General features: G+C 33.3%; 2 protein-coding genes across 2 annotated transcripts; both read right to left on the bottom strand.

Annotated features, from left to right (window-relative positions):
- Nucleotides 1-321: 321 nt before the first annotated feature.
- LOC108462450 (putative disease resistance protein RGA4) lies at nucleotides 322-3,103 on the bottom strand. Its single transcript, XM_017762396.1, has 2 exons — nucleotides 524-3,103; nucleotides 322-417 (listed from the first exon to the last, which is right to left on the bottom strand). The coding sequence occupies exons 1-2, from the start codon at nucleotides 3,101-3,103 to the stop codon at nucleotides 322-324; spliced, it is 2,676 nt and encodes an 891-aa protein (XP_017617885.1).
- Nucleotides 3,104-6,017: 2,914 nt separating this feature from the next.
- On the bottom strand, nucleotides 6,018-8,792 carry LOC108462451 (disease resistance protein RGA2-like). Its single transcript, XM_017762397.2, has one exon. It carries the CDS (start codon nucleotides 8,790-8,792, stop codon nucleotides 6,231-6,233), a length of 2,562 nt encoding a protein of 853 aa, XP_017617886.1. The 3' UTR covers nucleotides 6,018-6,230.
- Nucleotides 8,793-10,074: the final 1,282 nt, after the last annotated feature.

The raw sequence follows: 10,074 nt of genomic DNA, 5'->3' as shown, positions 1-10,074 counted from the left end.
CGAACTCATTTTCTGATTTTGTAGACCAAAATTATCGTTTTAGTAAATCTTAACTTTTATTAAAATGATTAACTTAAGGTGATCCGATCACACCTAAAAAGATTGGTGGCGACTCCTGTTTTCATTTTTTTTTTCTTCTCCAAGTCGATACCCGTTTTTTCAAAAAAATGGTTACGACACATATCAAACAGACATTGCAAGTCAAGAGTTACAATCCATAGCATGAAGAAGCCATTTGAGATATCCAAAGCAAAAGCTGAGTTATTAGAACTACAACTGAAATCTAAATGCAAATAAAGTAAAAGTCTTCCTTTGCTTCATTCATCCATCTCCATCTTCACATTTCATACCTGCAATGTTTCCAAACACAATGAGTACTTCACAAACTTTAAACATCCAAAATTTCCAACCAAAACCCTGCTTTGTAAAGAAAGTAAACAACAGACACAGTCTCTACTCTACTCTTAAGGGAAAAATAACATGAAATCAAATCTGATAGAGAAATTACAATTTTACCACATACCCATTCTTCATCCTCAATTACAACCTTTTGGATGTGAGCAATTTTGTGCCAATCTTCACCCCTATTTCTTCTGTACCTTCTGCACAACTCCGGACATCCATCAATTGTCAATTCTCTAAGGTTGGAGAGAAGGTCTATTCCCTCCGGTAGAGCTGACAAATTTATGCAACCCACAATCTTAAGTTTATGAAGAGAAGTGAGATTCAGTAGCCACGCTGGAAGAACGGACAAATTTTCACACCAACTAATTTGTAATTGCTGCAAAGTGGAAGAAGATCCTTGAAGAAGCAATCGTGGCAAATCTGTTAAGGCAATTAACCCAAAAAGTGTGCATGTTTTAAGCCTCAACTGAAGGTCTTTGTCTTCGTCCTCGTCTAGTTCAATTTCTAAATTAATTTTATTGCAAAAATATATTTTAAGGTGTTCTAACTTGGTTAGGAATTTTAGGCTCCGTGGCAATGAGACAAGTCCATGACAGTTACTCAGGAAAAGTGTTCGAAGTGACTTCAAATACTGCATTCCTTCAGGTAAACATTCTAAATTCATACACAGAGACAGTTTCAAGTATTGAAGAGAAGTCCAACATCCTGCTCGTATTTGTTTCGAATGCTTACCTTTAATGGTTATTTCTAGATGTGTAAGCTCAATCAATCTTTGCACGCTGTCAGGCAACTGCTTCAAATAAGTACCTCCCAAATTTAACGATTGCAAGCTGCGAAGCTTATAGAAAGAACTCGGAAGTTTCTGTATATCCTCACATCGGGCCAAGTCAAGGTCTCGTAAGTGCTTCAAAGTACCAATGGAATTCGGTAAAGCCGTCAATGGTGAATCGGTTAATTCTAATGCTCGTAGATACTTGAAATTGGAGACACAAAGATTTATAAGAGATTTATCAACAATCTCTGATCTCTTTGGTCTCTTTGAAGCAGCTTGGATGATTACTGTTCGAACATTTTTCATTTCCTCCAAAACACGTGGAACTTCAACCAACTTCTGATCACATAATAATAAATGTCGAACATTTTCATCAACCATTTCTGTTTTGGAATTCACTGTTTTACACTCTTTTTGAGACACATCTAATGCAAGATCATGTACCAGATCATGCATTTTGAAGTTAAAATCCAAGCCAAAATCCTTCTCCTTTTCGATGAGGCACCTTGACAGTAATTCATTCAAATATCGTTTGCCAACATCCTCCCACTTTTGATTTTGCTTTGGATGCTCAAGGAGTCCATTTGCCATCCAAAGACGGATGACTCTATCACTATAATAGATCTCATCCTTTTTGTACAAGGACAAAAAAGCAAGACATCGTTGCAAATGAGATGGCAAATGATTGTAACTCAACTTCAACACTGGTAAAATATCGTTTTCATGTTGCTCAAGTCTCCATATTTCACTCTCCCTTATATAAATCCAATCAGATTCACCAGTTTTCTGAAACAGTAGGCTTCCCAATGTTCTTACTGCCAAAGGAACCCCTTTGCATTTTTTCACAATCTCCTCTCCGATTCTCACGAGATTTGGGTAATGTCTCTCTTCACCATCATTAAAAGCCCATTTTATAAACAATGTCAAACAGTCTTCAAGAGGGAGACCTTTCAATAAATAAGGGGGAATCGAACTCATTATCGAGGCCACCTTCAAACTCCGAGTGGTGACAATGATTTTGCTTGGAGAAAATCCATCTGTTGATCTCAACACATTTCTTAACTCAACCCATTTTGCTTGATTTTCATTCCACACATCATCCAAGACGAGCAAGAACTTCCTATCATTCAAAAGGCTTCTCAAACGAGCTTGCAAGGCTTCAAGTGTTAAATCATCACATCTTACTTCTGCATTTACAGACTGAATAATCAGCTTGAACAATCTAGAAAGATCAAATTCCTCAGAAACACAGATCCATATCTTCAAAGGAAAAAGGCTAGTAACTCGATCGTCATTGTATACTAATTGAGCCAGCGTGGTTTTTCCTAAACCCCCAAGTCCAACAATAGGAATGACAGGGACACTTCTTTCCGCACTTGGTTCCATCAACATACCAATAATGTTCTCTTTATCCTCATCTCTACCAATAACATCAGAAGAATGCACAAAAGAGATAGTCTCTCTGCGAAAAACATGCCTGTTATCGCTACACTGTCTTAGATCAAAACTGTTCCACTCAGTGGCAAGTTCGCCTAGTCTCCCATTGATGTCTTTGATTTTATGACTCATTTTTAAAGAGAATGAAAGAGGCAAACAACAGGAACCTAAAACTCGCACCTTTAAGTTATTGATGTTGGGATGGTTGAAGGCGTCCTGTTTGCGGAGAGCTTCACACTTGAAATCGTCAATAACGTCCTCAGCATCGTAAAAGATGTCTCTGAGCTTCCACATACAGAGACGCAGCTTTTCATTTTGGTGCTGTTGCCGCTCGGCATCCAAGAGCACAGCTTTAATGCTAATCATGGTGTCCTCCAGCTTTTTCAGATCGGTTTTGGCATTAAACGCCAAGCGAACTTCGTATACAGAGAGATGGACAATTTTGGCGAGAACCCTTTCTGCAATATCGAATAGAAACGTTTCCGCCATAATTGAATTTCAAGAGCAAAGAAAGAAGAAAGGCAGTACAGCATTCAAGAATGACCCTTCTTTTTTTCTCTTTTTTCTTCTTTTCTTTGTGGTAAGAAATCAAACAAAGAACTTCTTGTTGTAGCCCAAAATCCGAAAAAAAACAAACCTTCTTGTTCTGGGGAATAATAATTTTTTGAACAAATCGAAGTTTCCGCCAAATATCTGGCATTTTGATTGGCTTTACTTGACTGGGCTGGGACGTACCTGTGACTTAACCTGCTAACTCTAAACATAAAATTCGGGAAAAGGAAAAATCCTTGAAATCTTATAGGAAGGAAATAAATATTTTTGCGGCTGCCGGAGTCCTAACCGTTGAACTGCAGACGCTTTATGATTGATTAGGAAAATTAAAACTGCGCCAAGTTGATCATAGCCTATATATTCTTTCAAAATTTTAAATCTATTTTTTATACTTTAATTTTACACATTCAACCTCTCTATATTTTGTTGGTTTTGAAAATATTGTTCCATTAAGCCATCAATATAAATGTACATCATAAATCCACATAAGTAACATTAAGCATTAATAAAAATAAACAGGATCAATCATTCAATCAACATTTTCAAATCTAAATAAATAGAAATTATCAAATCTATGTATATTTTATAGGGAAGTGTAATTTTATAGAGAGGCAACATCAACTCACTTTAAGAGCAGTCACAAATTTCAATTATAAATAGTAAAATTATTAGAAAAACAAACAAACAAATCTGGCTTATAAAGTTCATAGTAAGAATAAGATTTTGCCTAGTTGTTACTCTTCATTATTTTTTTACTAAATTAATCTATTTAACAGTCCATAAATACTAATCCTTCAACATCCTTATTTACTCCTAATAATATCATTTCTAAGATTAAAACTAAAATTCTTGTAATTTCTTTTAATTACGGACTGAATTGAATAATTGAATTGATTACATTCTAGAATTAATCGATTAATTATTGATTTAATTAGATTTCTATTCGTAAAAATGTAAACAAATGAACTTGTATGTACATGTCTGTCCCTAATTACAAATATAATTGATTGAATTATCTAATTATCAATCAATAATTGATTTAATTGAATAGGTTTATGTATAATTGTATGCTCATTAGCTCGGTTACACATGTTTCTAATTATGCCCTAACTTGGGGTAGAAAAATTTTAAACACCAAAGTGAAAAAAGTAAAATATTTTATAGATTAAATGATGCATTTGAAAGCCGAATTTGTAATTAATTATTATATTATATTTATACTTAGAGGATTTGAAATCTATGATTAAGACCCAATTGAATCATTTACGTACTAGTGTAGTGATATTACATGTATTTGTATTTATCTAATTATGAACATAATCGAATAAATTATATAGTAAACTATATAATTATTGATCAAAATGAAACAAGCTTTTATACTTTTAATCATACAATCATCAATTATATGAGCTTAATCAAATGAATTATAATTAATCATATATCCAATGATCTAATTGAATTGTTTATGTATGATTGTAATGACACGGTTTGCATTTCCATTTACTTAATTATGAATGTAGTAGAATGAATTATACAACTAATAGTTGATCCAATCAAATCGAACTATGTATAATATAATCAAATGAATTATATTATTAAACATACAATTATTAATTATATGAATCTAAATTCTATAATTAGTCGTACACTCAATGATACAATTGAAACCTTTACAGACAAGTGTAATGACATTATCTATGTATACATTTTCCTAATTATGAATATAATAGAATGTATTATGTAATTAACACTATAGTAATTAATTCAATTGAATAAGTCTGAGTATGAATGAAATGACATTGTAGTGAATAAGTAATTTTAAAAGTATTGATCGAATAGTACATTTTCTCTAATTGTTAGCGCAATCAATTATGATATTGATTTTACAATCATTGATTCAATTGAATAAATGATCATTTAATTTAAATTGATTTTACAAAGAGATTTTTTAATATAAAATTAAATTACGTTTTTTCATTTACAAATTTTATTATAGTTGTTTTTCTTTCCCATGGTTTATTTAATGCATCATTTGCAAGATAATTCGATTTTTATGCACTAAATGTGTTCATGAGATATATTTGCGATAATTTTTCTTTTAATAAAATATATAATAAAATTACCTTTTCTTTTAATTTTTCTATTTTTCGTACTTGAAAAGTTATATTTTTCAATCTTTTATTTTTCTTCCCTTCAACTCTTTATATTTTCAATTTTTTTACTCTACCAAGTGAAACCTTAAAGATGAAGTTGAGTAAATATTTAAGGGTTAAAATTTTAAGTTGCAAACAATGTTTTAAAATTTTAAAAGAAATTATTAATAAGTAATTATAATAAGAAAAACAAATTTTTATATATTTTTAATTTTCATTTTTAAATTTTGTAAATATGTTTTAATTTTTATTTTGCTTTTTAAATTTTTAAAAAATGATTTTATAGTTTTATTAGAATTAGGACTAAATTGAGACAATGTGTAAAAATTTAAGATAATTTTTATAATCATGACCAAATCGACAAAGTATGTAATTCTTAAAATTAAATTTGTTATCGTACCAATTTTACAACTGCCACATTATTTCTCGATCACGAAATTAAACCAAAAATTACAAACACAATAAGTTGGGTAACCAACTTGTTTATATACTAATGAAAAAAGAAGTAAACTAAATCATAAAGAGAAAGGAAGGATGAGAACACATACATATGCATAAAGTTAAAAGTTGATGCATATCAAACAAACATTACAAGCCATAGCATGAAGCCATTTGAAATATCCAAAGCAAAAGCTCACTTACTAGAATTACAACTCTAAACTGTGAAATTAAATGCAAATAAAGTAAATACCTCAACCTTTGCTTCATTCATCCATCTCCAGCTTCATTTTTCATACATGCAATGTTTCCAAACACATTGACTATTTAACAAACTTTAAACATCCAAAATTTCCAACCAAAATCCTGTTTTTTTAAAGAAACTAAACAACAGACAGTCTCTACTCTAAAGGGAAAGATAATATGAAATCATATCTCATAGAGAAATTAAAAGTTTACCACATACCTCAATTTTAATCCTTAATAACAACCTTTCGGATGTGAGCAATTTTGTGCCAATCTTCACCCCTATTTTTTCTGTATCTTTTGCTCAACTCCGGACATCCGCGAATTGTCAATTTTCGAAGGTTGGTGAGGCGGTCTATTCCCTCCGGTAGAGCTGACAAATAGTGGCAACTAGAAATCTCAAGTTCACGAAGAGAAGTCAGATTCAGTAGCCACACTGGTAGAACGGACAATTCTAAACAATGCTTAATTCGTAATTGCTGCAAAGTGGAAGAAGATCCTTGAAGAAGCAATCGTGGCAAATCTCCCAAGTCATCTAATCCCAAGAGTGAGAAAGTTTTAAGGCTTAACTGAAGGTCTTTGTCTTCTTCCTCTTCTAGTTCCATTTTCAAATTGATTCGAAAGCACCTCACTATTTCAAGGTGTTCTAACTTGGTTAGGAATTTCAGGCTCCGTGGCAATGAGACAAGGCTACCACAGCGGAACAGGACAAGTGTTCGAAGTGACTTCAGATACTGCATTCCTTCAGGTAAACATTCTAATCCGATACACCAATTCAATTTCAAGTATTGAAGAGAAGTCCAACATCCTGCTCGTATTTCTTTCAAATGCTCAGCTTTAACGGTTATTTCTAGATGTCTAAGCTCAATCAACCTTTGCACGCTGTCAGGCAACTGCTTCAAACCAGTACCTCCCAAATTTAACGATTGCAAGCTGCGAAGCTTATAGAAAGACCTCGGAAGTTCACGTATACCCTCACATTTGGCCAAGTCAAGATCTCGTAAGTGCTTCAAGGCACCAATGGAATTCGGTAAAGCCGTTAATGGTGAATCCCTTAATTCTAATGCTCGTAGATACTTGAAATTGGAGACACATAGATTTATAAGTGATTCATGAATAGTCTTTGATTCCTTTGAAGCATCTTGGATGATTATTGTTTTAACATTTTTCATTTCCCTCAAAACACGTGGAACTTCAACCAACTTCTCATCACATAATAATAAATGTCGAACATTCTCATCAACAGTTTCTGTTTCAGAATTCACAATTTTACACTCTTTTTGAGACACATCTAATACAAGATCATGTACCAAATCATGCATTTTGAAGGTAAAATACAAGCAAAAATCCTTCTCTTTTTGGATGAGACACCTTGACAGTAATTCATTCAAATATCGTTTGCCAACATCCTCCCACTCTTGATTTTGGTTTGGATACTCAAGGAGTCCATTTGCCATCCAGAGACGGATGACTTTGTCACTATAATAGATCTCATCCTTTTTGTACAAGGACAAAAAAGCAAGACATCGTTGCAAATGAGATGGCAAATGCTTGTAACTCAACTTCAACTCTGGTAAAATATCATTTTCATTTTGCTCAAGTCTCCATATATCACTCTCTCTTATATAGATCCAATCAGATTCATCCGTTTTCTGAAACAGTAGGCTTCCCAATGTTCTTAGTGCCAAAGGAACTCCTTTGCATTTTTTCACAATCTCCTCTCCAATTCTAGTGAGATTTGGATGTCTCTCATCACCTTCATTAAAAGCCCATTTTGTAAACAAGGTCAAACAGTCATCAAGAGAGAGACCTTTCAATATATAAGGGGGAATCGAACTCATTATCGAAGCAACTTTCAAACTCCGAGTGGTGACAATGATTTTGCTTGGAGAAAATCCATCCGTTGATCTCAACAAATTTCTTAACTCAACCCATTTTGCTTGATTTTCATTCCACACATCATCCAGGACAAGCAAGAACTTCTTATCATTCAAAAGGCTTCTCAAACAAGCGTGCAATGCTTCAAGTGTTAAATCATCACAATTTTCTTCTTTATTTATAGACTGAATAATCAGCTTGAGCAATCTAGAAAGATCAAATTCCTCAGAAACACAGATCCATATCTTCAAAGGAAAAAGGCTAGTAACTCGATCATCATTGTATACAAATTGCGCAAGCGTGGTTTTTCCTAAACCCCCAATTCCAACAATGGGAATGACAGGGACATTTCGATCCTCACTTGGTTTCATCAACATACTAATAATGTTCTCTTTATCCTCATCTCTACCAATAACATCAGTAGAATCCACAAAAGAGATGGTCTCTCTGCGAAAAACATGTCTGCTATCGTTACACTGTCTTAGATCAAAGCTGTTCCACTCAGTGGCAAGTTCGCCTAGTCTCCCATTGATGTCTTTGATTTTATGACTCATTTTTAAGGAGAATGAAAGAGGCAAACAAAAGGAACTTAAAACTCGCACCTTTAAGTTGTTGATATTGGGATGATTGATGGCGTCCTGTTTGCGGAGAGCTTCACACCTGAAATCGTCAATAACGTCCTCAGCGTCGTAAAAGATGTCTCTGAGCTTCCACATACAGAGGCGCAGCTTTTCATTTTGGTGCTGTTGCCGCTCGGCATCCAAGAGCACAGTTTTAATGCTGATCATGGTGTCCTCCAGCTTTTTCAGATCGGTTTTGACATTAAACGCCAAGCGAACTTCGTCTAAAGGGAGATGGACAATTTTGGCGAGAACCCTTTCTGCAATATTGAACAGAAACGTTTCCGCCATAATTATACGAAAGCAAGGCAATGAATGAGGCAGTCACAAATGATTTTCTTTTTCTTTCTATGAGCAAGATATCTTGCTGGCAGTTGATCGCATTTGATAGTTGACTTTCCTTGGCTGGGACTTAAATCTGTAAAATTCCAAGGAGATGGTTTCTATAAGCTATAAAATATTTGTGCCGTTGGATATGGGTTAGGTTTTAAAATTTTGATCTGAACCGTTGAAAAAAATTGCAACAATCGGGGATGGCATTAATCTAGGTGGTTATCGAGAATGACATTGCAATCGCAAGAAAGTTTAATAAGACAAACGTTACAATTATTCTATTACTACTTTGGTTCATTACATTAATTAATACAAGTTTCTCCAAATTTAATTTCAAGAAAATTCCAAGCCAAAAACATGAGATTGGCCTTTCTTTTTTGCTTCAGCACGTACAAGTGGATGCAAATTGTGTTTGGTTATTACAATTGAGAACTATGCACTTTCTTAATTTTTATATTGACTTTAAAGATTTGTTTAATACTAATGTAAAAGGGAAAGAAAAAAAATTACCTTATGTTATTGCTTGATTGGGCATGATTAAGAGGGTTAATTCATGCTCTAATTTGTTACATTACTCAGGATTAAGAGGATTATGTTTCATCCTTCTTTTACAATAACAAAAATGGCAAGACATCATTGCAAATGATTGTAACTCAACTTCAATATTATTATAAGTCTTATACTATGCTTGTAGATTTAATTTTTTTTCAATTTGATATAATAGAATGTAAGAAGCTACTAAAAAATAGAATAATGATAATAGCAAGAAAAGAGAGAAAATAGAACATAAAGATTTTATGTGAAAATTTTTTCAAAAAAAAATCACGAGTAAAAGAGAAGAAAATTCACTATGTCAAATTCAAATTATCTTATTCAAATTAAGATCAAATAGAGGAACTAAACTTATACGGATTGTGCAACTTGTACCGTACCGTGGGGGCCCTCGCACTCCTAATTGCAACTTCAGTCCAGTATCTTATTTATTGGGGATCCATAAACCCCCTATCTTGCAACTTGTATTTTATTTTAATAAGAATTTGGTCACAATTAACAACTACAATAACAAAGAGATGTATCAGTATATCTCCCCACTTATATCGATACAACAGTGCCAGAATAGGATCTATGAATTGTTTGGACCTTTGAAGACCGGTATATGGTTCAATATGATTTTAAGGACCTTTCAAGCCGAATAAACTTCAGCCATGTAAGGGTGAAAACAACACCTCGCATAGCGATA

This window comes from Gossypium arboreum, chromosome 13 (genome assembly GCF_025698485.1).
Source record: "Gossypium arboreum isolate Shixiya-1 chromosome 13, ASM2569848v2, whole genome shotgun sequence".
Lineage (NCBI taxonomy): Eukaryota > Viridiplantae > Streptophyta > Magnoliopsida > Malvales > Malvaceae > Gossypium > Gossypium arboreum.
This window is presented reverse-complemented; position numbering and strand designations above follow the sequence as displayed.

Excerpts from the sequence above, each read along its gene's own strand:
- LOC108462450 (XM_017762396.1), bottom strand. The coding sequence starts at position 3,103 with ATGGCGGAAACGTTTCTATTCGATATTGCAGAAAGGGTTCTCGCCAAA. Across the intron at positions 418-523 it reads TAATTGAGGATGAAGAATGG|GGTTTTGGTTGGAAATTTTG; the intron begins GTATGTGGTAAA and ends TTTACAAAGCAG.
- LOC108462451 (XM_017762397.2), bottom strand. The coding sequence starts at position 8,792 with ATGGCGGAAACGTTTCTGTTCAATATTGCAGAAAGGGTTCTCGCCAAA.